The sequence below is a fragment of the Thamnophis sirtalis genome, unplaced genomic scaffold (genome assembly GCF_051295495.1).
Source record: "Thamnophis sirtalis isolate CommonGarterSnake01/CBP01778 unplaced genomic scaffold, rThaSir2_p1.2 scaffold_8, whole genome shotgun sequence".
Classification (NCBI taxonomy): Eukaryota; Metazoa; Chordata; class Lepidosauria; order Squamata; family Natricidae; genus Thamnophis; species Thamnophis sirtalis.
In genome coordinates this window covers 8064772-8091405 of record NW_028261388.1, presented here as the reverse complement: position 1 = coordinate 8091405, position 26634 = coordinate 8064772, and the positions used below count along the sequence as shown (strand labels likewise).

At 46.7% G+C, this 26634-nt stretch overlaps 2 protein-coding genes across 17 annotated transcripts in view; one reads left to right on the top strand and one right to left on the bottom strand.

Moving 5' to 3' along the window:
* PICALM (phosphatidylinositol binding clathrin assembly protein) overlaps positions 1-2382 on the top strand; it is a 72983-nt gene extending 70601 nt beyond the window's left edge. For all 14 annotated transcript variants that reach the window (XM_087721048.1, XM_087721054.1, XM_087721047.1 and 11 more), the window contains one exon: positions 678-2382. Coding sequence is in view for 2 of the 14 variants with exons in the window: in XM_087721050.1 (XP_087577176.1) it covers positions 678-692 (15 nt within the window). In the remaining 12 variants the exon portion in view is untranslated. The remainder of the gene's footprint in view (positions 1-677) is intronic.
* A 2593-nt stretch (positions 2383-4975) lies between these two features.
* Positions 4976-26634, bottom strand: part of CCDC83 (coiled-coil domain containing 83) — a 35260-nt gene continuing 13601 nt past the window's right edge. For all 3 annotated transcript variants that reach the window (XM_087721043.1, XM_087721045.1, XM_087721044.1), the window contains exons 4-11: positions 25925-26093; positions 23785-23952; positions 22170-22261; positions 18788-18856; positions 14686-14807; positions 12181-12245; positions 6839-7017; positions 4976-5415 (exon numbers count right to left, since the gene is read on the bottom strand). In XM_087721043.1, the coding sequence (XP_087577169.1) occupies positions 5239-5415; positions 6839-7017; positions 12181-12245; positions 14686-14807; positions 18788-18856; positions 22170-22261; positions 23785-23952; positions 25925-26093 (1041 nt within the window). In that variant the 3' untranslated portion in view covers positions 4976-5238. The remainder of the gene's footprint in view (positions 5416-6838; positions 7018-12180; positions 12246-14685; positions 14808-18787; positions 18857-22169; positions 22262-23784; positions 23953-25924; positions 26094-26634) is intronic.

The following is a 26634-nucleotide window of genomic DNA, read 5'->3' as shown; positions in this document are numbered from 1 at the left end:
TGGAAACCAATTGTACATTTGTGTGTCATAGGGCAGTTTTCTCCAATAATTTATCTTTCATTATAGAGTGACGTTGGAGTGGTGCAGTGGCCTAGAGGTGGTGCTCCCGCCTCACAATCAGGAGGCTGTGAGTTTGATCCTAGGTAGAGACAGATATTTCTCTCTCTGGGCACACTGAGAATATATCTGCTGAACAAAACTCCACATTGGCGACAGGAAGGGCATCCGGCCATTAAACACCCTGCTAGCTCCATTCAGTTGACCAGACTGCACCCTTCATGGGATTATAGGGTCATTCATAGGAGGTGATGATGATGATTGTAGAGTGATGTTGAGTACATCAGAGATACTTTGGAGGCTTCCTTTAGGTTTTAAACAGGTGGCTAGCGAAGGGCTGAGATCAGAAGAAATTAAGACAGAGTTGTGTGCTGACATTGTTAAGGTGATCTGTGACCTTCCTTGGTGCGCTCTGAGCATTGCTTTCTTGCAGATGTTTCGTCACTCAACTAGGTAACATCAGTGCAGCGCTGCTGATGTTACCCAGCTGGGTAATGAAACGTTTGCAACAAGAAAACGAACCACGCTCAGCGAGCACCGAGGGACCCTCCCACAGTTCACAAGCTCCAGATATCCTCTTCTACCGACAAGCTAATCTTGATTTCCTCTTATTTTCTCAGATCCAGTTTATGTAATCCAGTCTGTACGCCAGGCGGAGTGGATGGAGCGAGGGGGGAAAAAATCCCAGAAAGACCCGTGTGCTCAAGTGACCAACCCTTTTTTTGCAGCTCGGTCCAAACGGAGGTTCTCTCCCAGCAGCTCTCCAGTAGAAGAGACTCAAATCATGCAGAAGCCCACGACAAAGCCCTCTCGGCCAACTTAAGGAAATCTCAGCACCTTCGGCGTGGTATAAAGCCAAGAATTGCCACAAATTTGGTGTGGGATCTTTTTTCTATTCCTCTCCCCTTCCCGCGGTAACTTAACATGTTAGTAACTCCTGCCCCCCCCGCCCCCCCCTATTTTATAACATTGATTTGGTAATCTATGAAAGAAGCTACCTATTCTGCTATTTGGTGTTCTGGAAAGCGCTCTTGGGAATGAAGAGCTGGGCGCCTTGTTTTTCCTTAACTTCAGTGGCTTTTCTCTCTAGAGGATCAAATCCTAACACTTTTTATTCTACAGCCCCCCTCTCTCCATTTCGTCACCAACGTTAGTCTCCCCTACCGAAAAAGTTTTAACTTAAAAAGGAGAACAGGAAAAAAAAAAAACCAACCCAACCCACCGATTTATATATTCCGTTTGCATAGACATTCCTTTATGTATTGTTTGTATTTATTTATGATTCTCCGTTTAAAATGACAAAATGTATCACAAATCCTCCTCCCCGGAGAAACGAACGCCGATGTATACTATGGGTCTCCCGTTAAAGAGTTTGTCTCTCCTTTTATTATTATTATTTTAATCCACCGGAAGAATTTCTAGACAATTCTCAATCCACAGTTCCTGCCCCGCGGAATATTGGGGCACGTTTCCAGCAGGTTGAAAAAATGCCCCTTTTGTGGAATACCCTCCAGGAATTAAAAGAGCAATCGACTGACCCGACAAGACGGAGTTGCCAGTTCTGCTAAAGATTTGGGGAAGAGGGAGGGGGGAACAGCTGACTGGTGGGAGCATGGTTGTCCTTCCCCCCCCCCCCCCCCGACCAGGAGTCGTCCTCCGGTGCTTTGAGAAAAAGCTTTTCCTTGCTTTGTGCTTGGCATGCCATTTATCTTACACTTGACATAACAGCCTTTTCCAAATGAATGTGAGGAATTGCTTTCACTTTCAAAGACTTTCCTTCTCTGTATAAAAGAAGAAAAAAAACACAAAACGAGGAAGCAACGAGGGAGGGTTCTGGTGTATTACGTGAAGGGGGGGGAGGGAGGGAGGGAGGGCGCGGGGGGGGAAAAAAGTCGACTTCTTTTCTGCGTTTGAATCATGTACCAAGAAACAGAACGAACATCTCAGAAGAGAAGTCAGGCCTTTTTTGCGATGGGCAACCCAAACCATGAAGTTCTCCAGGGGAAAAGCGCCATTGCATCTTTGTGTTCGGGATGAGTTCCTGGTGCCCTGGGTCCTTGGCGCATAGGAATCCTTTTTGTTCTTTGGTGAATTTGAAAACAGCACTGTGGATCGGTGCTATATGTAAATATATCCTATCGGTTTTAGGTGGCATTTGGGGCCTTAAAACAGGAGGGGATAGTCTGGGGGCATGAAAGCAATTCTGTACATGAATTAAGCATATTTGCTGCGTTGTCTCTGCAGATTCTATTTTTGTTTAAAATGTTATAAAAATGTATGTTAGCAAAAAAGGTGGATTTTCAAATAAAATGCAGCTTCCACAAACCTCTTTTTTTTTTTTTTGTGAGTCGTGGTATGAATCTGTTGAGGGTGTGAAATGTATTTCTATAAGGGTTTCTGGGCCAAAATAGCAATGTTTACTTATTGTATAAATCCAGGAAGCGAGAAGAAAAATTATCAACAGCTGCTGCAGGTAATAATATCCTGTGGTTTTTGGACTGAGGTCTTCGTGAATAGTCCTATTTATTTTTGGTATTTATTAAACATTTATAGGCCGCCCTTTTCCCTGAGGGGACTCAGGGCGGCTTACAATAATAGGGGAGGGGAGTGAAGGACAAAACACAAAAAGAAAATGTGAGTAAAAATAATTAGCGGTAAAACACAACATTCATTCAACAGGGCTCTGCAATCCTGAACACTCTTAAGAGTCATTTGGACCCGTTTCCCACAGAAAAGAAAACACCAGGAGCCACAAAACCTGGTGGGCGTGGTCAACTCAACGTCACTCCCTCCCACCAAGTCACATGACGCACACACCCCAGTCACGCCTACCCAGTCAGTCATTAGGGCATGGAACCAGTTGTGGAAAAACCGCCAGGAACCACAAAACTCTCGACATTCATTCATTTATTCGATTTTTAGGCTGCCAAATCCCGGAAGACTCCGGGCGGCTTACACAGAACAAGAAAAGAAAAGCTGGACATCTCTCCCCCCCCCCCCCCCCGGTGTGTCTCCCTCTTCCCTTCTCTCTGTCCCTATCTCCTGCCTCTCTGTCTATGTCTCTCTCCCCCTCCCCTCTTCTGTATATATATCTGGCTGGCTGGCTGGCTGTGTGTGTCTCCCCCCCCCCCCGTGTGTGTCTCAGTTGGGGGCTCTTTTCATGTCCCCCTTAAGTTGTTCACCAAAGTGGTACTCATCTATTTACATGTGGCGGCTGCTTTTGAACAGCTGGGTTGGCAGAAGCTGGAGTGAGTGACAGGAGCTCGCCCCAATGCATGGCAGCAAGCCTGCCGATCGTCAACCCAACCAGATGTTCTCTTTAGACATAGCTACTTTCTGCCTTGAACACCATTCCATTACCTTCCAATATGAGAGAGATTTTGCCCGGTCTTTCTAAGCTGTCGTAAATTCAAATGGTTGTAAGCTGAAGATTGCCTCTACTTGGGAGTTGCAAATTCTGAGTCCAGTTCATTTAATTCAAAATTCTTTAAAATGGGGTTTTAAGTACTTAGTACTTCTAGTGATTCTGTTGAGTGCTGTGACTTATCAAATCAAGTTTGCTCACTTCCTATTTTTCTGTTAGAAATCATTTTCCGTAAGAAAATATTTAAAAGTACCACTTCCCCTTTCCAGAGAATTTTTATTTATGCAAGTATGTATGCCAAGCGTAGCTAGGACTGGTTACTCATTTCTCAAAAACTACTGAAAAGTAGGAATATGGGACAACAACTGCAAGCAGAAATCCGACCCTTTTTTATTTCATCTTCTAGAAAACGACAGGATTTTCTTAATATTTGAAAGCTGAGAACTGTAGCTTTTGAGGGAAGATGGAAAAAGCTTTCCTCTTTTTGCAGGCCACCCAGAGATAAGGCTTCATTGGAAGTTTTTCATCTGCTAGACTCTTGTGGCCTGCCGGTGGCCAGCATAGCTGGCAGCAGAGTCGGACAGTGAGGAGGTTGGGGAGGAACATGGGCCAGTCCTGGGGGCTGAGGAAAGCTCAGACGAGGGCTCTACATTGGAGGCAGAGGGAACTAGAGAGCAGTGAGGCAGAAGAACAGCTGGAGCCTGTTCCCAGTGTGCACATGCTATGAACAACTAAGAAATCAGGGTCGACGGGAGCAAAGCCAAACCTTGGAAGCGATTGGCCCCTCCCACAGGAAACAAAAGAGAACGAATGGGGGAGTGGGCTTTTGCAGGAAACAATTTGTTCATTTGGTTGGTTCAAAAGTGGAAAGTTCTGTGTGTGACTTTAAGAGACTGCCAAGTTTGCCTGGTTCCATCACAAAACCGCGGACGACAAAATCGCGGACGACGAAAGCGTGTATGTGACGTCATCACAGCGCGACGAAAAAGATCGAAAAATGTAAAAATAAAGCGAAAACCTTACCCTAACCTCCCCAAACCTAAACCTAAACCTAATCCTTAACCTAACCCTAAACCTAACCCTTAACGTAAGGAAAAACCTAACGCTAACCCTTAACCTAACGCTAAACGTAATGCTAACGCTCTAAACCTAACCCTAATCCTTAACCTAACCCTAACCCTTAACCTAACGCTTACCTTTATGTGAATCGGCTTGCTGTAATTTAATTTTTATTTCAATTTTCCGATCTTTTTCGTCGCGTTGTGATGACGTCACATACGCGATTTCGTTGACCGCGCTTTTGTGGAACACGGTTTTGACGGGTCACGGTTTGCCTTGCCCTGCGTTTAGAAACTAGTTATCTGGGAGCTCTCCAAACGAGATAAGGTGCGTGTAGATAAATATTCCTCGGAAAGACTGTTTGCTAAACCTTGCTGACTGTGAATGAAAGGAATTCACAGTCGTGTAAATAAAAGAGGTTTTGCAGGGACCGAGAGTTTGCTTCTCGCTTTCTAAGGAAGCCAGAACACAGACATAAACAATTCATACACTTCGTTTCCGTAACAAGCAAGTTTATAATCTGATGGGAACAAATGACAGGAATTCGGCAATACAACATATATTCTTTCCCGGTGAGTCCAACGCAAATCTCTTTTAATTTGATCAGTTGCAAAAAAACACCATCAACAATTAACAGCCAATATTTTTAATATTCCTTCCTCTTTTTCCATATACACAATGGCCCCTAGCACCAAAAGGAAATTTTAAGAGGCTCCGAAGTATCTGAAAGGACCTTTTCCCCTTTGCCTTCCTCAATTTTAAGGAAATACAGATTTGATCATACGGTAAGTGATGTGCTGTGAAGCCTTATTCGGGTCATACCTCTCTTCCAATTGACTTTTGCTGGGCATTTCTTTGAGGTCTTCATGAATTGGCATCTTCTGGCCCACGGCGCACATTAATTTCACATCCAAAGGACCCAGCTCCTTATAATCCTTGATTCAGAGCAAAAGACAATGGTATTAGGCAAAAGTCAAGGTTCCCCTCGCACATATGTGCTAGTCATTCCTGACTAGGAGACGATGCTCATCTCCGTTTCAAAGCCGAAGAGCCAGCACTGTCCAAAGACGTTTTAGTTTAGTTTAGTTTTATTGATCTTGTATGCCGCCCACTCCCGAAGGACTCCGGGTGGCTTACAATAAAACAAGGGAAGGGGGGTAATACACAAAACAACATATTGAAAACACAACAGTCACAATTTCCGACGGGCTGGGTATTTCGAAAGCCCCCCGGCCTGCTGGAGCAGCCAGGACTTAACAGCTTTGCGGAAGGCCGGGAAGGTAGTAAGGGTCCGGATCTCCACGGGGAGATCGTTCCAGAGGGCTGGAGCTGCGACAGAGAAGGCTCTCCCCCGGGGAGTCTCAAGCCGACATTGGCTGGCAGATGGAATCCGGAGAAGACCTAACCTGTGTGATCTAATCGGTCTGTGGGAGGTGATCGGCAGGAGGCGGTCTCTCAGGTACCCAGGTCCGATGCCATGAAGGGCTTTATAGGTAGCGACCAGCACCTTGAAGCGGATCTGGAGACTCATGGGTAGCCAGTGCAGCTTGTGGAGGATAGGTGTGACGTGGGTGTACCTGGGTGCACCCACGATCGCTCGCGCGGCTGCGTTCTGGACCAGCTGAAGTCTTCTAACACTCTTCAAGGGCATGACAAAACACGGAGGGCGTACGGAACGCTGTTCCCTTCCTACCAAAGGCGGTTCCTATTTTTCTACTTGCATTTTTACAAGCTTTTGAACTGCTCGGTTGGCAGAAGCTGGGGCAAGTAACGGGAGCTCACTCCATTACGCGGCGCTAGGGATTCAAACCACTGAACTGCCGACCTTTCTGACTGACAATCTCAGCGTCTTAGCCACTTAGCCACCATTTCCCTTTTAGGATGGTATTATTTGGTGGTAAATTTGATTGAATAATTCCAATTTTCTCTAAACCATGGGTGTCAAACTCAAGGCCCTGGGGCCGGATCCGGCCCACCGGGTGCTTAGATGTGGCCCGTAGGGTGCATCCTCAAAACAACAAAAGAGTGGCCCGCGTTGCCTCTGCCAGTGAAAACTGAGCTGAAGAGGGGCGCGGACAGCCCTCCCGAGCTCTGTTTTCACTAGCATTGGGTTGCAGGAGGCCGTCGCAGCCGAAAACGGAGCTCAGGAGCCCATTTTCGCTGGCAGAGTGCTCAGGCTACCACAGGCGCCCCCAAAATGAGTGATGCCATGCCCACCCTGGCCTCGTCCATCCCAGCTTCTGGAGGCAAGTCTATCCAAAAGGGATCGACTGAACTTCCATAATTCTCAACCCATCGAGTTCTCCCACTCCACCACCACCACCACCGAATCTTAGAGGGGGACGATAAATCTTTTACCTTGAAGTCGTTTGTATCTTCGTACAGCAGAGGAGGTAGAAACTGATTGGTGGACATTCCCCGCAAATAAACCACTTCGAAGTCGTCCGCCGACTGCTCCTCCGGTTCTCTTATCTCCTCACTTGATTCTGGGTCTGCAGAAAGGACTAGATCCTTTGCGGACTGCACACGTTCCTCTTCTTTTATGAAATAAATAACAAATTATTATTTTTTTCATTTTTATTCCCCGCGATCAATTTGACATTTCATTGCAGAAGACAGACAGACAGAACATAGAAGTAAAGTATTGGAAGGGACCTTGGAGGTCTTCTAGTCCAGCCCATTGCACAAGCAGGAGACCATAAACCATTTCAGACAAATGGATGTCCAATCTCTTCTTTAAAAACCTCCAGGGATGAAGCGACCACAACTTCTGGAGGCAAGTCATTCTACGAAATAATTATTTCATCAGGAAATTTCTCCTCAGTCCTAGGTTGCTTCTCTCCTTGATTAGTTTCCACCCATTGCTTCTTGTTCTATTCTCAGGTGCTTTGGAGAATAGCTTGACTCCCTCTTCTTTGTGGCAACCCCTGAGATATTGGAAGACTGCTATCATGTCTCCCCTGGTCCTTCTTTTCATTAAACTAGACATACCCAGTTCCTGCAATGGTTCTTTATATGTTTTAGCCTCCAGTCCCCTAATCATCTTTGTTGCTCTTCTCTGCACTCTTTCTAGGGTCTCCACATCTTTTCTACATTGTGGCGACCAAAACTGAATGCCGTATTCCAAGTGTGGTCTTACCAAGGCATCATAAAGTGATATTAACCCTTCATGTGATCTTGATTCTATCCTTCTATTAATGCAGCCTAGGACTACATTGGCATTTTTGGCTGCTGCCGCACACTGTTGGCTCATATTTAAGTGATTGTTCACTAGGGCAGTGGTCCCCAGCCTTTGTGGCTTGGCTGCATGGCTGGGGGGGGGGGCAGGAGAAGGGTATCTGACCGCATGAGAGGTGGCCTCGTGCGCGTGCATGCAGCTCCACTCACACGAAGAGAAGCACAACATTCTCAGCTAAAGTGAATCAGGTACTATGAAAGGTTTTACAGCTCAGTCGGAATAACTATGCGCCTTTCCCCACTGCTGAGCTTAAATAATTCTCCATTCTTGAGTTGGCAGAAAACTGCACCAGTGGCAAATGTACTGTACTGTCCCTCTTGCCAGTTCTTACCCTGTCTCTCTTTAAAGTCATTGCAGTTACCTATTTTCTTCTAAGGTAATGGATGCTGTTGTGGCCCAGCAGGAGCCGTTGGAGCTGCCACCAGACTTTGACAGCGAGGGGCCCTATGAGTCGGCTCTGGAGGATGTGGAGGACCCTGGACAGGGTTCCGACTCTGAGCAGGGCGCAGAGTGGCTGGTTGGCCACCAGGAGGCACCTGAGCCTTGGACTAGTGGGGAGGAGACAAGGGAGAGTGAGCCGGAAGCCAGTAGTGAGTTGTTCCTGGATGCACGCCATCAAAGAGCTAATAGGCGTCAGGAACAATTACGCAATTACAGGAGGTGATTGCACTCAGCTGGTGGTCATTAGGGTCCTCTCCAGACTATAAAAAGCTACTTGTGCACACGCCCCTCTTTGCAGAAGTCAACACAGAATCGAATGTCGGAGAACTTTGTATGAGCTTGGCAAACTGGATTGCTGCCAAGCCTTATCTGTGTTTATTGCTGCCCAAGCTTGTCTGTGCTGGGTTGCTGCCAAGGACCTGTTTGTCTGTTAATTAAATGCTGTAATTTATCTCTGGCTCGGAGTGTGCTTTGGTGTGGAACGAGGGTGGTCAGAACAGATGCCAAAGTCTAATAGATTTTGCACACCTTGAAGCTGTTCTTGTTGGAATAAGTGGAAATAGGCTACTTTTAATACTGGTACAGCTAACGATGGAGCTGCCTCATTTATCAGTTGGGGAAGAGATGGAGGCAATGTCATGGAGATACTGAAGAAAAATGTTTCCAGACACGTTTGTGCTGCGCTTAAATACAAATAAGAAAAATAATATGAGGTTGTAGTAAAAATCCTGCGTCTAGGGTTTGATTCCCCCTGGCCTTCGAAGCTTTCCATCCTAAAGTTTCTCCTTAGTCAGCTGGTACCTCCATCGTATGTTTGAATGGTGTCATTTTGTCAAGAGGAACAAAACCAACTTGTAGAGATAGAGGAAAGGTGACGAAGAGGCCATGTGCAGCACACTGCCATGACTTGGTAACTGTTTACCTCAGATGCCTATGAGCTCACCTAATTAAACAGCACCAGGTACCGCCAGGAACTATGAAGATATGTGAGGCTCTACCCTGGCTGGGGTGTTCTTAAAGATTGACAAGGAGAACACACCAATTACGATGCTGTTGCTATAGGCTCTTTGCTCTGCTTGTTAAAACGGTATAAAAAGTAATAAACTCTGTGAAGGCAGAACCCTGCTATGACTGGTTTCTGAATCCATCACCAACTCATATGTGTTTGCTATTAATGAATTTTAATATTAATGGGTTTTCGTGCCCCTTCTGGCTTCTGTGTGCGCATCGGTCTGCCTCTCGCGTGGCCCAGTTCCAAAGAGGCCACAGCCCGGGCATTAGCCCCCCCCTTGCATTAGGACTCCAAGATCCCGCTCACCATTACTACTATTGAGCCAAGTCACAAGCCTATGTCGCAATTCTCAAAATAGCAATAGCAATAGCAGTTAGACTTATATACCGCTTCATAGGGCTTTCAGCCCTCTCTAAGCGGTTTACAGAGTCAGCATATCGCCCCCACAGTCTGGGTCCTCATTTCACCCACCTCGGAAGGATGGAAGGCTGAGTCAACCTTGAGCCGGTGAGATTTGAACCGCCGAACTGCCGATAACAGTCAGCTGAAGTGGCCTGCAGTACTTCACCCTAACTACTGCGCCACCTTGGCTCTCCCCCTTCAGTTTTGAAAACTAGGGACGAGAGGTTTGTTTGCAAGTTTAGCCAGCAGGGCTGACCTTTAGATTTTGCAAACATATAGATCAGGGCAGGGATGGGTTGCCACTGGTATTACTGCCAGCTCGGTGCATGCAAACATTTTGCGCCTGCGTCCTTATTTGCGAATAAAAAGGTCTGTGCATGTGCAAAACCTTAAAAACTGGGGGGGGGGAATACATTTTTGCAATGAAAAGCATTTTGCGCATGCGCATAAACAAAAAACAAGATGGCGGTGCCATAGGAGAACCGGTTCAGGGGCATGGCAGGCCTGGGTCGCTGCCGGTTCCCAGCGACTCAGGCCGCCAAGTTACTACCGGTTTGGCCAAACCCGGTCCAAACTGGTAGGAACCCACCTCTGAATCAGAGTTTCACAAACTTGGCAACTTTTAAGAGTTGTGGACTTCAACTCCCAGAATTCTCCAGCCGGCTGGAGAACTCTGGGAGTTGAAGTCCACAAGTCTTAAAGTTGCCAAGTTCGAAGACCTCTGATTTAGATATTGCAAGCAAGAAAAGAAGGAACGGTGTTCAATCTAGCGTACAAGTTGCCAAAATGTCCTTTCTTCTGCCAGAAAAAGTGAGAGTGCTTGTAAGAAAATGCATCTCAATCAATAAATCTTTCGTTACAGTTAAAAATTAAAACATGGAAATAAAACAGCTCAAACCATGCTAGCATACTGTGTTACCATCAGTGATGAGATAATTGAGGGGCAGCCAAAGACTGTCTAATTTTGCAGACAGTATAGAGACAGTATGGATAGATTCAAAGAAACAGTATTATTATATTGAGCCAATAGTAACAGCTGTACATTAAAAGAGACCAGAATTTTCTGGCTATTTTGTCAGCTAAAAAGTCCGAAAACGGGGTACAATATAACAGGACATGAACTCTGGTTTCAATGCCCCCTTGCCTACACCTATGAGACAGACAAACAGCTGCAACCTGTTCCCAGTGTGCGCATGTGCAGAATTGCCAGACGAAGGGAACAGCTAAAGAACAGGGGTCGACTTGGGAGGTGGACGATGAATGGCCCCTCCCAGAGGAAATAAAAGAGGAGCGAAAGGGGAGTGGAGTTTGCAGGAGACAATTAGTTCGCTTCATTGGTTCGTGACTCTCCGAGACTCCTTGCCAAGTTTTGCAGATATCGGCCTGGCAGCTCTCCAAGCCAGATAAGGTCTGTGACTGTAAATCCTCCCTTGAAAGACTTTGCCGGATGTGAATGAGCAGAATTCACAGTCAATTAATAAAAAGGATTTTTGTCGGGACCAGAAATTTGCTTCATGCTCTTGGGAAGCCCAGATCAGAACAGATTCAGACTGTTCAGCAACTCCCAAACATTTATTATATGAAAATAATTCAATAAATACTACTATTAACTAATGATACCAAGAATGATATTAATAACGAGCACAAGAAATAGATTGTCCTGTCAACCCTTGCAGGTCAATGTTGACCATTTAGGAACACACATACACTCCCTAATTTCAAGCTAAGAATGTGAATTCTGTAACTATCTGGAAGCTACTGAATCAGTTAGGTCTAGGGAAGGGGTGTTAAACTCAAGGCCCATGGGCCAGATCTGGCCCGTGAGGTGCTTAGATCCAGCCCACAGCGCCATCCTGGAAACAACAAAGGACCAGCCCACGTTGCCTCTGCCAGTGAAAACGGCATGGCCCTCCCGAGTTCCGTTTTTGCTGGCAGAGGGTTGCAGGAGGCCATCGCAGCCGAAAACAGAGCTCGGGAGCCCCTTTTCATTGGCACAGCGCTTGGGCCACAGGTGTCCCCGACATAAGTGACCTCAAGCTGGCCATGCCCCCCTGAGGTCAAACACAACCCTGATGTGGCCTTCAATGAAATCGAGTTTGACACCCCTGATCTAGAAGTTAAAGCACCTGATTAGAAATCAGGAGATTGTGAATTCTAGTTCTACCTTATGCATGAAGGCCAGTTGGAGGAGTAGGGGCCAATCTCCTGGAGACTGTGAGTTCTAGTCCCACCTTAGGTATGGAATTCTGCTGGGTGAATTTAGGTCAATCACCAGGAGATAGTGAATTCTAGTTCCGTCTTAGGCATGAATGCCAGCTGGGTGACTTTTGAGCCAGTCTGAGCCCAAATCACCTCATGAGGTTGTTATCGCGAGGAAAAGAGAAGAAGAAAGGAGGATTAGTATGTTTGCTGTCTTGACTTACTTATAAAAACAGCAAAGGTGGCATATAAATAAATAAAATAACGTCTGAAGACAGGTTGGCAGCTTCATTCCTCAAATTCACCACTACTACTTCAAGTGCCCTTCTTTCATAATTCACAGCTGCAAGACTTAGGCACATCAATCTGATTCAGACAACAACAACAACAAAATAATGAGGTAACTACCTTCTTCTTGATCCATGCTTTCTCCGGGAAACTTCAAGCCAGCTCCTTGAGTAAGAAACAGCTTCCTGGAAAATGCAAAACATAGCAAAATGTAGGATGAAAATCAGTGGTGGGTTTCAAAAATTGTTCGAACCTACACTGTGGGTGTGGCCTCCTTTGTGGGAGTGGCTTGCCACCCATGTGACCGGATGGGAGTGGCTTGCCACCCATGTGACCGGATATGAAGATGCCGACGACACTTGTCAGAACCACCTTAAATTACCTCACACACAGCACTGGCATTCATAAGAATAGGATGTAAACTTGTTTTTTAAAAGGCATCTTTGGTTTGCGTTAAAACAACTTCAACACACGCAATGTTCTGATTGCACCACAAACGCAGTAGTCATCCTTACCTTTCACAAAGGCACTGAGTTTTATAAATATGAGCATGATAGTGCAGAATAATCATATCCAAGGACCAGTGGTGGGTTTCAAAAACTTTTGGAACCTCTTCTGTAGGTGTGGCCTGCTTTCCGGGTCCACTGGTGGAACCTCTTCTAACCGGTTCGGTAGATTTGACGAACCGGTTCTACCGAAAAGGTGCGAACTGGTAGGAACCCACCTCTGATGAAAATAGTAACCCACCAGAAAACAATGGCGAAAGCCAGTTTGTGGTGAAAGTATCTGGCTAGAAACTGGAAGACCAAGTTCCAGTTCCACCTGAGGCACCAAATCAGTTAGATGGTCTTGGGCCAGTCCCTCTCTTTCAGCCCTAGGATACAAGCAATGGCGAACCACTTTCAAAATAAACCTTGCCAAGAAAACTGCCAGGACTAGTTCAGTGATGGCTAAACTTTTTGTTCCTCGTCTGACGAAAGCCTGCATGTGCGACTGTGGCGTGTGGCACACATCCCACGCGCACGCCGCCCCCCCTGCACATGCGTGCATGATCTAGCTTTGGGTCTAGCAGGCCTCCCTGAAGCCTCCTGAAACCAAAAATGGGGTGCAGGGGTACCCCACCCCTCCCCCCTGTGCATGCATGGGCATCTCCGACATGCACGACAGAGACCCAAAAATTAGCTGGCTGGTGGGAGGTGCGCGCGCATACACGGTGGAGCTGAGCTGGGCGACGACTCGCGTGCCCGCATAGAGAGCTCCGCATGCCACCTGTGCCATGCGTTGCCATAGGTTCGCCATCATGGGACTAAATCCCCAGGAGGTTAAAACAACAACAGAACAAAGCCCCTTGACTCCTAAGTGCCAAAAAAGAATAAAAATAAAAATCTAGATTTAACTTCAACTCTGGGGAATTCTGGGTTTGAAAAACACTGGCCTATAGCGGAGGTCTCCAAATTTGGCAACTTTGAAGACTTGTGGACTTCAACTCCCAGAATTCCTTAGCCAGCCATGTGGATTGGGGAATTCTGGGAGTTGAAGGAAGGAAGAAGCAGAGATTGCATTGCCCGGGCTCATAAATACATTATCTCACATTTTGTCAGTGTTAAAGAATTTATGAACGGGAATAGCCATAACAACAAGTCAGCCAATGGGAACTGTTTGATGACTGAGACACAGCTTGGAGCCTGGGCGTGGCTTAGCTTAACTGGTCTGTGTATATAAGAGTTTGTTTGTCTTGATTTGAGGGTCCTTGCTTCTACTTCTTGTCCTTGCACTTGCTACTTCTTCTTCTGTCTACCATGTTGCAAGAGCTGCATGGGTATTGTATACATGCATCATGTTTTATATTATAGTATATAAAGAAGTTTCTTCTACAAATGAATCCTGTGTATATAAGAGTTTATTTGTCTTTGCATAATTGTTCAAGCTTCTGGCTTCTTGGCTTCTTGTCCAGAGGTGGTATTCAGCAGGTTCTGACCAGTTCTGGAGAACCGGTAAATACCACCTCTGACTGGCTCCGTCCCCATCTATTCTCTGCCTCCCGAGTCCCAGCTGATTGGGAGGGAATGGGGATTTTGCAGTAACCTTCCCCTGGAGTGGGGAAGGAATGGAGATTTTACAGTATCCTTCCCCTGCCACGCCCACCAAGCCCGCCCGCCAAGCCAAGCCACGCCCACCAAGCCACAGAACTGGTAGTAAAATAAAATTGAATCCCACCACTTGTCTTGTCCTTGTACTTGCTACCACGTTGCAAGAGCTGCATGGGTATTGTATACATACATCATGTTTTACTTTATTGTATATAAAGAAGTTTCTTCTATAAATGAATCTCCTGCTGAATTATTTGCATGTGCGCCGGCTGGATAGCTACAAACTAACACATTTTCCATGTTCAGATCACACATTTTTTAAACCTGCTTACAGAATTAGTCACATTTCATCATTCCCACCCCATGCTGAACAATTAAGTGGACTGGGTTTGTCCAGCATGCTGTGCTTAAAAAGGAAACAAAAAATGAATCAAAAATGTATAAAAGAATCACCACGACTCATTGGATTCAACGGCTGTCAACAACTCGGTTAAGCGAGCTAAAGTTATATCATAACTTTTTTAGCCTTTTTTACCTGGGTACTTTAAGAAATTGTAGTCTCCGTTCAAAGAGTTTGTTGATGAGATAGATATTTTCCTTCTCAATTTCATGGACAGCTTGTTCTAAACCATTCACTTCCTTTCGATAAGCTTCAACCTGCCATAAAATAGGAAACCTAATTCTGAAGTTCTAAGAAGTTACATGCATAACTTAACAAAGCCGTTCCCGCATTTCTCTCTCTACAAAATGAGTCACAATGCGGAATGCTTTGTTCAAGAATGGAGTTGAAGGTGGCTTGCTGAATGTAGAAAAAGCAGGAAGAAAGCAAGAAAAACAAGGGAAGGTTGTCTGAACTCTTGGCTGAATTTCTCCAATACTAAAGGAGGAGGAAAACAAGGATGTGGGATGTCTCCGAGGAATGAATATTTGTCAAAAGAAGCCAAAACAGCTGAATAAAACAACAAACATCTGCTCACCTTGTTATAGGGAAGTGAAAGTTAGATGCAGTGGGAATATATTACTTAAAAACTACATAAACAGTACAGTTTTTGCCAATACAGGTAATGTGGTCCTAACCAGGGCTGAATGCTACCGGTTCGGGCCGGTTCACTAGAACCGGTAGTAAAAAAAATGCTACCATTCGCACCAACAGGTAGTAAAAAAAATGCTTTAAAAAGAAATAAAAATTTCCGACGATCAGCTGTGCGAGAATCAGCTGTGCCTGATTGTCTGTGAGGCTCCTGCTTGTTGCAGGGGCCGTTTTGGGTGAAGTCCAGCCACTTTTACATTGTGAGTCAGTTGTGCAGCTTTTGTATTATGTTTGTGTAAAGTGTGATAGTTGGTTTTTGAGCTCTCTGTGACTCTGTGAGGTTCCTGCTTGTTGCAGGGGCCGTTTTGCGTGAAGTCCGGCTACTTTTACATTGTTTGTGTGTGTGTGTCAGTTGTGCAGCCACATCCACCCGGTCATATGACCACCAAGCATGCTTACCAGTGGTGGGTTCTGGGGGTTCCACCACAGAACCACGTTCGACTAAGGCGCGCTCGACGAAACCGCGTAGCTGACGTCATCACAGGGCCACAACAGCGCGGAGACAGAGGCACGCTGTAAACGCTAAACCTAAAATTAACCCCTAAACCTAACCCCCTAAACCTAATCCTAAACCTAACCCTAAACCTAATCCTTAACCTAACTCTAAACCTAATCCTTAACCTAACCCTAACCCTAACCCTTAACCTAACCCTAACCCTAACCCTAATCCTAAACCTAACCCTAAACCTAATCCTTAACCTAACCCTAACCCTAACCCTAAACCTAATCCTAAACCTAAACCTAACCCTAACCCTAAACCTAAACCTAAACCTAACCCTAACCCTAACCCTAAACCTAACCCTTAACCTAACCCTAAACCTAATCCTAATCCTAACCCTTAACCTAACCCTAAACCTAACTCTAACCCTTAACCTAACCCTAAAGCTAACCCTAAAGCTAACCCTAAAGCTAACCCTTACCTTAGGTTGAATTGGCTTGCTTTCAAAGCGCTATTTAAAGCGCCCTTCTTTCTCCACACTCGCTGTTGTCGCCCTGTCGATGACGTCAGCGACGCGGTTTAATCGGGCGCGCTTTAGTCGAGCGTGGTTTTGTCGTGCCACAGGTTCTGGGGTGGTACGGCCCAGTACGGGTGTACCGGTGGTAGCTGGGAGCAGCAGCCACCGTACCGGAACAGTGGCTCGTTGGGCCCACCCACCTGCCTGGGTTCCTTACTGCTTTTTGAGGGAAACCAAGCCAATTGTGCACGCACGCACAGCATACGCTGCCTGTGTAACCTCCGCCAAGCAGTTGTGGCGTCGCAGGGCAGTGGCATGCGCATGTGTATGCAGTGCGCGTGCCTGAGGACAGCCAGCCCCGTTGCAGCATACAGGTTGCGACGGGATCCAGAACCCGCCACTGATGCCTACCTGGTCACATGACCACCAAACCACGCCCACCTGGTCATATGACCACCAATATGGCAGAGCCAATTGACCAACTAAGATAAGTTGGATCATTTAAAAAATGAAGGGATGGAAACAGTGGTGGGTTTCAAAAAAATTTAGAACCTCTTCTGTAGGTGTGGCCTGCTTTGTGAGAGTGGCTTGCCGGCCATGTGACTGGATGGGAGTGGCTTGCCAGCCATGTGACTGAGTGGGAGTGGCTTGGTAGTCATGTGACTGGGTGGGCATGGCCCACCTGGTCACGTTACCGCCAAGCCAGGCCCACAGAACCGGTCGGGAAAATTTTTGCATTTTACCACTGGTCCTAACCCATATTTTTCAGTACCGTTTTAACTTTGAGTTGTCAGTAATTTGAGGGCTACCCGTAGTGAGAAATTTAATGAACAAAAGAGACCGTATTAAGAGGCCGATGGATTTAGAAGAAATCAGACCAGCTTTCAAGGAGAGGAAGAAGATCCAGACAGATAGACGGCCTTGGAGTCGTTTTGATTTTAGTTTGCTAATTGAGTTTTTCTCTTTCTTGTTGTCTGCCTCCTGCCTCAATTACTTTTGGCTCTCCTTTTTCTTCTGCACTCCGCATTAACGTTGCTTCTCCCCCCATGATGGGAAGTAAGTAGCGCTGCCAAAACTCTTTTAGCTGGAAATGCTGGGATCTCGGCCAGGCCTGCCATCAGTAGGAGGGAGGTGGGTGCCTCAGGTGACGGATGCTGGGGGGAAAGGGGAGGCGGTAGGCCTCCCTCCTCCTATTTTTTTACTCTTAGGAGCCAAAACCACAGCACTGATTATGTTTACACGTTGCTGGACTGAACAATCAACAATCCAGATGTTGACGTTGGAATGGCCCCCTAGCAGAGCCATCAGGCAGGACCAGAATCCAGGGGTGAAATCAACTTACTTTCGCTACCGGTTCGCAAATGTGAGCGCATGCACCACCTCCACGCATGTGCAGGACCTTATGTGCATGCGCAGAGCGTCAAAAACAGGATGTGATGACGTCTGGGTGGGTGAGCGGAGCCTGCTACCATGTGGGTCTGCAAAGGTAAGTTTGCGTGGAGCGTCAAAAACAGGAAGTGATGACGTCTGGGTGGGTGGGCGGTGCCTGCTACCATACCCGAGGGGGGGGGAGGCGCCGTGCCACGCCATTTAGATTAGCTAGAAAGCAGGAAATCTGACGACTCTAGCTAATATAAATCATGCGTCGGAGCTGATCGTTGGAAATACAGTTTTGCTCGAACCAGTAGCATTTTTTTACTACAGGTTCGGGCGAACCGGTCCGAACTGGTAGCATTTAACCTCTGCCAGAATCTACACAACGGTTCCAAAGGAAAAGACTCCCATGGGTTAATTTCTTGGTAACTCCATAAACACATCCACATGCACCGTAGTCCTCAACTTACGACCATAATTGAGCCCAAAATTTATGCTGCTAAGTGAGAAATGAGTTGAGGGAGTTTTGCTTGACTTTTCGTGCCACATTTGTTAAGTGAATCACCGCAGTAGTTAAATGAGTCATCCGGTTGTAAAGTGAATCTGATTTGCCCATTGGCTTTGCTTGTCAGAAGGTCACAAAAAGGGGAATCGCGTGAGCCAGGGACACTGCCGCCATCATAAATGTGAGTCAGCTGTCAAGCATCTGAATGTCAGTCTTCCCACCAAAGGTGGTTCCTATTTTTCTACTTACATTTTTACATGCTTTCGAACTGCTAGGCTGGCAGAAGCTGGGACAAGTAACGGGAGCTCACGCCGTTACGCGGCGCTAGGGATTCGAACCACCGAACTGCAGCCTATTTCCCCTAACGATCTGTCTCCTCATTTTAACGACCTCGGAAACGATGGAAGGCTGAGTCAACCTTGAGCCAGTGAGGATCGAACTCCCAATAGTAGGCAGAGTCAGCCTGCAATATTGGATTTGAACTTCTGGCAGTCAGCAGAGTTAGCCTGCAATACTGCATTCTAACCACCATGGCTCTAACTGTGTGATAGTAAATTTGCTACCCTTCATTTCAGTCTTGCAAAACGTAATAGTCAAAATATGGGCCCCAATGCTCAGTGGATCCCTTATCTTCTTTCTGTAACCATTCGACTTCCTGTCGACCAGTGGATCTGCTCTCCATTCGTTTTCTGTCCTGCCAAAATCAACTTACCTCTTCTTTTAGCCATTCGTATTCTTTAATCTCCCTGCGGCTGATCTTGTCAATGTGCTTAACAGCATTCTGGGAAAACAATCCAAATACCCCAGAATTAAAATTGTAATCTTTACATTGAAGGATGCAAGAAAACAAAGTTTTAGACACAGGATGCCAAGACATATATCAGAAAAATGTCACCCGATACCAAGTCAGTTTTATGTTTTTCTACTCCCATTAATTTTCCAGAAGATCCTCTTAACAGATAATGACATGTTATACAGGTAATCCTTAATTTATGACCATCATGGGGCCCGCCCATCATGGTCATAAAAGCATGATGGTCATAAATTGGGTTACCCAATTTAAATTTTAAAACCTTTTTTTCCAGCTGTTGTTAAGTAAACACTGTGGTTGTAAGGTGACTACTGCAATCATTAAATGCCACATTCATTAATTGGTCTGGTGCACCAATTGCGGCCCTATTTGGACCGGGAGGCGCTTCTAACGGTCACTCATGCCCTTGTCACCTCGAGGCTGGATTATTGTAACGCGCTCTACATGGGGCTACCCTTGAAAAGCGTTCGGAGACTGCAGTTAGTTCAGAATGTGGCCGCGCAGGCGATATTGGGTGTGCCGAGGTACACCCACGTTACACCTATCCTCCGTGAGCTGCACTGGCTACCTATTGGTCTCCGGACTCAATTCAAGGTGTTGGTTATTACCTTTAAAGCCATACATGGCTTAGGGCCAGGATACCTTCGAGACCGCCTGCTGACAAATACCTCCCAGCGGCCAGTTAAGATCCCACAGATTGGGCCTCCTTCAGATGCCGTCGGCCAAACAATGTCGGCTGGCGGGCTCTTGGAGGAGAGCCTTCTCGGTGGCTGCTCCGACTCTTTGGAACCAGCTCCCCCCGGAAATCCGGACCATACCCACTCTGATGGTCTTCAGGAAAGATGTAAAAACTAGGCTGTTCCGGCAGGCCTGGGGCTGTTGACCTCGCTGTTGAGGTCCGGCCCCGACTAGAATGAATGTATGAGGGGTGTCTGTTGTTTTTAAATTATTTTGTCGTTATGTGTTTTTTATATTTTTTGTAAGCCGCCCAGAGTCCTTTGAGATTGGGCGGCATACAAGAACTCATAAATAAATAAATAAATAAATAAATAAATAAATAAATAAATAAATAAATAAATAAATAAATAAATAAATAAATAAATATATTGAATTAATGGTTCACTATGGACTGGTTTTGATGTAAATCCAAAAGACAATGCCAGTGTCTGGCGAAACTGTCATAAAATGTGGTTGCTGAGCATCAGAAATATGATCACACAAGCGTGCGAAGGTCAGCTGTTGAAACTTTGGAACTGGAGTGGGCCCGTCATAATTCGAACAGCCGTAAGTCCAGAACTATTTCTATGAAAGCATCATAGCGTTCTACAATAAAGTATCAATATCATCCATAGTACATTAAACCGCAAAGCAATAGGAATAGCATGTAGACTTATACACCGCTTTACAGTGCTTTACAGCCCTCTCTAAGCGGTTTAGAGAGTCAGCCTATTGCCCCCAACAATCTGGGTCCTCATTTTACCCACCTCAGAAGGATGGAAGGCTGAGCCAACCTTGAGCCTGGTGAGACTCGAACTGCCGAATTGTAGGCAGGCAGCAGGCAGCAGAAGTAGCCTGCAGTACTGCACTCTAACCACTGCGCCACGCTGGCACATCAGCTGCTGAAAAGCTCAAAGGAATTTGGTAGTACCTTTTCCAGGTAACAAATGTTCTTAAAAGACATAATCTTCTATGTGGCATCTTTTTTTTTATACACCTATGAATAAAATTTTATTAAATGGTACTACTGGATTCGTTCTGATTTTCGCCACCATAGTTAAACACGCCTCTCCCGCCCCAGATTTACTGAAGTTAAACGTAACGTGTAAACTAAAGAACTGCAGTGAAGAGTTATCTTGCTAAGTGGCTGAAATGTGATTGTGTGACTGCAGGGGTGGTGAGGTAATTGTAACTTTGAGGACTGGTCATAAATTATTGTGGTCCTCCAGCGGCTTGAAGTGAGGAGGTTGGGGAGGAACAGGGGCCAGTCCTGGAGTCTGGGGAAGGCTCAGATGAGGGCTCTGCGTCGGAGGCAGAGAGGGGGCCAGGACCTTCTGGGAATTATGTGCTGCCTCCAGAGCCTCCGGAGTCGGACATCAACGAGGCAGAAGAACAGGGGGAGCCTGTTCCCAGTGCGCACATGTGCAGAGCTGCCAGAAGGCAAGTTAAGACAAAACAGTTAAGGCAAAAGGGGTGATTTGGGAGTAAGGCAGGGGTGGGTCCCCGCTAACCGGTTGGTCGGCGAACCCGGAAGTAAGTAACTTCCGGGAACGGCGAAGGGCCCACCCGCCCGCCCGTGCTCCTTACTGGTCTTTGAAGGCTTCTGCGCTTCCACGCAGGCGCATGGCACATACAGCGCCTGCGCGATTCTCCGCGAGCAGCTGGATGGCACATAACAGCGCCTGCGCGAGTCTCCGCGAGCAGCTGGAGCATCGCGCAGGCGCTAAGACGCATGCGTGAACTGTGCGCGTGCACGAGGACGCCGCCGGCCCCATTCCAACCGAACCGGTTGGAACGGGATTAGCAACCCACCCCTGGAGTAAGGCTTGGAAATGATTGGCCCATAAGATATAAAAGAGGAACAAATAGATGTGAGCCTTTGCAGGAAACAACTTTGTTCGTTAGTTTAAACTCTGAAGCTCTGTTTGTGCTCTGTTTGACCTGGCAAAACTAATTGGCAATTAGGTCTCTGGCAGCTTTTCAAGGGAGATAAAGGTGGGTGCTTATCAGCCTTACCCTGAAAGACTGTGACAGACTTCTGTCGGACTCTTAACAGACTGGTTGTGAATCATTACAGGCTGTGAATGCACATATAATTCACAGCCATTTAAATAAAAAGGGTTTCTGGGACTAAGCGTGTGGTTTTTATTGTCTCAGGAAGCCTAAGTCAGAACATAAATATCTTTTTTTGAGTCCCTTGTAACCTTGAATGGTTGTCAAGTGATCGATCATAAGTCGAAGCTACTGTATGCCATCCTTTTCGACTTAATTTCTCCCAGCCGGGTCAAGACTTCAAGTCCCAGAATTCATCAGTTTGACAGGAGTATTTTGGGAAATTTCTAATGCAGTATTTCTCAACCTTGGCAACTTGAAGATGTCCGGACTTCAACTCCCAGAATTCCCCAGCCAGCGAATGCTGGCTGGGGAATTCTGGGAGTTGAAGTCCGGACATCTTCAAGTTGCCAAGGTTGAGAAACACTGTTCTAATGTATCCGGCAACAGCTAACTCTGAAAAACCAGACAAGGAGATGCAGCTGAGCATCTGAATTAGCAAAATCAAACACACCTCAGTGGCCCATTCTTTCTTTAACTCCAGCTGTCTCAAAGTGGTTTTGTCAATTCTTTCTTTTGCTTCTTCCAAAGAAATTCTAAAAAATTCTAAAAAAGGAGAAGGGTTTTTTGAGGAGACAGAACATACAGAAAAGAGATCTATGGTTGTTTTTTTTAAGATGCCATCCAGAATGTAAATTACAGGCCGTCCTCAACTTACGACCACAATTGAGCCCAAAGTTTATGTTGCTGAGTGAAAAATGTGAGTTTTGTCCCATTTTTCTTGCCACATTTGCTAAGTGAATCGCTGCAGTTGTTAAAATTAGTAAACGGTTGTTAAGTGAATCCGGTTTTCCCATTGAGTTTGGTTGTCAGAAGGTCGCAAAAGGGGATCAAACGACCCCAGGACAGTGCAATTGTCATAAATGTGACAAGAATCCAGCTGTCAAGAATCCAAATGTAAATCATGTGACCCCCGGGGATGTCGCAAAGGTCCTAAGTGTGAAAAATGGTCATAAGTCACTTTTTCAGTGCTGTTCCAAGTTTGAACAGTCATTAAGTTGTAAGTTGAGGACTACCTATATTCCAGAATTAACGACAGCAATTCTGGTTTGCCTCAAGTTCGGGTTGCCATATAATTCGGCGTTACTTGAGCAACAATTGTACTGTCTCTCTATTAAAAACGAAGCGCCAATTTTTGCTCTTTTTGGCCACTACACAAAGCTTTCTTCAACTTAGTCGAGTGATTCCAGATGTTTTCTTTCCGTTGTTCCCAGAGTTTCCCACCAGCGTGGCCAAGAGGCATACAGGCTCCTGAAACATCTGGAAGACGCTATGTTGATTCAGCCCTGGGGTTCTATCTGTCCCGAGTTCCTCCAAACTTAAAATCTGGAAATAATTAAGAAGGGGAACTTCTTGATTCCACACTTGACGTTGCACTGAATCGGCCAACTGGCAATAGAGAAACAAGGAGGATGAAGTTCTGATAGGATGTTAAATTTAATAGCTGGAACAGTAACGCAGTGTTTCTCAACCTTGGCAATTTGAAGATGTCCGGACTTCAACTCCCAGAATTCCCCAGCCAGCATTCGCTGGCTGGAGAATTCTGGGAGTTGAAGTCCGGACATCTTCAAGTTGCTAAGGTTGAGAAACACTGCAGTAACGGGTACAATGGGCCAGAACACACACTTGTAGCTGATTGGTTGGAGAGAGCTGCTTCCTGAGGCAATCTATGCTGTGATTGGTTGCTTTGGGTGCAAAGGGGGAGCATTGTTGCCTGTCGTCCTCCGGCCCTTCCAGGAGCTGAATCGGAGGAGGAGAAGGAGGAGGAGGCGGCGTGGGAGTCAGCGCCAGCATCAAGGCAACCTGAGAGCTCCGAGGGGGAAGAGGGAATGGAGGTGGCAGAGAAAGAGAGACAGAGGCAGAGTCTGGACCATCCATCAGCCTTCAGATAGAGAGTCAACAGCCCCCAGGTCTGGATTTGGCTGATGAGGAAGAGGAGGAACAGTTGGGTCCAGTGCCTGACGCGCGGATGCCCAGAAGGCAGAGGAGAGTAGAGCAGTGGAAATCTATGGGCCGATAATTAGGATAGAAGAAACCAAGTTCTCTGTAGGCCTCTAACAGACCCTTACCTTTCATTTCTTCAAGATCTTCCTTCAACTTTTTAATATCCTGTTCCAAGAACTGAATCTGACTTCCGTGTTCGGTGCATCCCACATTTTTGTAGCCGGTCCAGTAGTCAATCTCAGTTTGTTTTTGGACAAGTTTCTGTTCAACATAATGTATCTGGAAACGCATGTCTAGGGCAAGGCAACAAGGCATCGTTTTCAGTACGGTTATAGTAAAAATAACAGTGGTTGCGTCACAAAAAAGGACGGACAGTGTTCTGACCTAGGCTTCCTGAGATAGTAAAAAGCACACGCTTAGTCCCCCACACCCTCTTTTTATTTCAAGGGCTGTGAATGATGTTCATTCAAGACTTGTGGACTTCAACTCCCAGAATTCGTCATGCTGGTTGGGGATTTCTGGGAGTTGAAGCCCGTGGACAATGCTGATCCAGCCCTCGATGAAATCCAGTTTGGCACCCCTGCCGTAGCTCTATGATGTGGGTCTCCAAACCAGTGGTGGGTTCCGACCGGTACACCCCGGTACAGGCATACCGGTGCCTGCTGGGTCAGCAGGCACCGTACCGGTACAGTGCTTCGGAGGGCCCATCCGCCCGCCCGCCTGTGTTCCTTACCTGTATTTGATCCAACTGGGCCATTTGCACATGCGCACGCAGCGTATGGTGCCTGCGCGATGCTCCACCGAGCAGCTGGAGCATCACAGGCGGTGAGTACGCATGCGTGCGCAACGCACGTGCACGTGGTGAATGCTCAGCCCTGTCACAGTGTACCGGTTGTGATGGGATCCAGAACCCACCACTGCTCCAAAACCTGACCACTTAGTAGTCCACAAGTCTTGAAGTGGTCACAATTGGGGGCGCCTGCTCTGTGAGATAAATTGAGAAGAATAACTAGCCCAAGGTCATCCAGTGATTTTGTGCGGCTGAAGCAGTGGTGGGTTGCAGGCGGTACGCCCTGGTACAGATGTACAGGTGCCTGCGTGGAGCACCAGGTACCGGTATGGTACGGTGCCCCGGAGGGCCCACCCACCCGCCTGAGCTCCTTACCTGTATTTTAGCGCTTTGGCATTTCCGTGCACACACACGGGGTGCAAGGCACCTGCGCGACGCTCCCCCAAGCAACTGGAGTGTCGCGGAGGCTCGTGGAGCCGTTGCAAGAGGTAAGGACGCATGGGCGCGTGTGCGCGCATGCTGCGCAAGTTCATGTAGTGGATGCCAGGCCCCATTGCAACCGTACCGGTTGCAACGAGATCCAGAACCCACCACTGGGCTGAAGGTAGACTAAAAATTGAAGATTCTCCTCTTAACCGCTTCATCCTACCAACTTTCCTAGTTCTTAAATTCATGCTTGCCTCTCATTCAGCTGCTCAAGATGGAATAGCTGCAGATAATCTTTGACTTACGACCACAATTCAGCTCAACATTTCTGTTACTAAGCAAGACAGTTAAGTACATTTTGCTTCAATTTACGGCCTTTCTTGCCACAATTATTAAGTGAATCATAGTTGTTAAGTTAGTAGCATGGCCGTTAAGTGAATCTGGCTTCCCCATCGATTTTTCTTGTCGGAAGGTCGCAAAAGGGGATCGCGTGACCCCCAGGACATTGCGACCACCATAAATACTAGCCAGTTGCCCAGCATCAGAATTTTGATCAGCAAAATTGCACCATGGGAATGCTGCAACCATCATAAGTGTGAAAAAGGATCATAACTCCCTTTTTTCAGTGTCGCCGTAACTTTCATCAGTCAATAAATGAATGGTTGTAAGTCAAGGACCACCTGTACATCTGTTCCATTTTTTCCCACCAGCGTCAAAGCAGCCACTGAGGAACATCCTGTGAACAAAAATTCCTTAAAGCCCTCCAGAAATGATAGCAATAGCTCATAAGGCTTATACACCTCTTCACAGTGCTTTCCAGCCCTCTCTAAGCTGTTTACAGAGTCGGCCTCTTGCCTCCAACAACATGGGTCCTCATTTTACCCACCTCGGAAGGATGGAAGGCTGAGTCAACCTTGAGCCTGGTGGGATCCGAGCTGCCAAATTGCAGGCAGCCGGCAGTCAGCAGAAGTAGCCTGCAGTACCACACTCTAACCTCTGCGCCACCGCAGCTCATCCTTGTTCTTAGTCCCTCGAGAAGCATAGCTCACCTCTGATAAGTTTCTCCTGGTCCTTGATGTACTGCCATTTGGACATCATGGCTTTCTCAACATCATCCCGAGTAACAATTTCTATGTTCTCGAGCTCCTTCTCCTGTTCTTTCAGGGCCGCCAGGAGGGCTCGGATGTGTTCAATCTGTTCAGATTTGAGCTGCTGATTCTGGTGGCAAGAATAGAGAAGAAGGCATACTTTTAATCTCTACAGAGATTCTTAGTCACCCAGGTTCAGTGGTGGGATTCAATTTTTTTTACTACCGGTTCTGTGGGCATGGCGGGGCTTGGTGGGCCACACCACGGGGAAGGATACTGTAAAATCCCCATTCCGTCCAGATGTGGTATTCAGCAGGTTCTGACCAGTTGTGGAGAACCAGAAGCAGAAATTTTGAGTAGCTCGGAAAACCGGTAAATACCACCTCTAATTGGCCCCTCCCCCTTCTATTCTCTGTCTCCTGAGTCCCAGCTGATTGGGAGGAAATGGGGATTTTGCAGCAACCTTCCCCTGCCATGTCCACCAAGCCACACCCACAGAACTGGTAGTAAAAAAATTTGAATCCCGCCACTGATTCCGTCATCACTCCAGGCAGAGGTGGGTTCCTACCAGTTCATACCTATTCAGTAGAACCAATTCGTCAAATCTACCGAACCAGTTAGAAGAGGTTCCACCAGTGGACCCGGAAAGCAGGCCACACCTACAGAAGAGG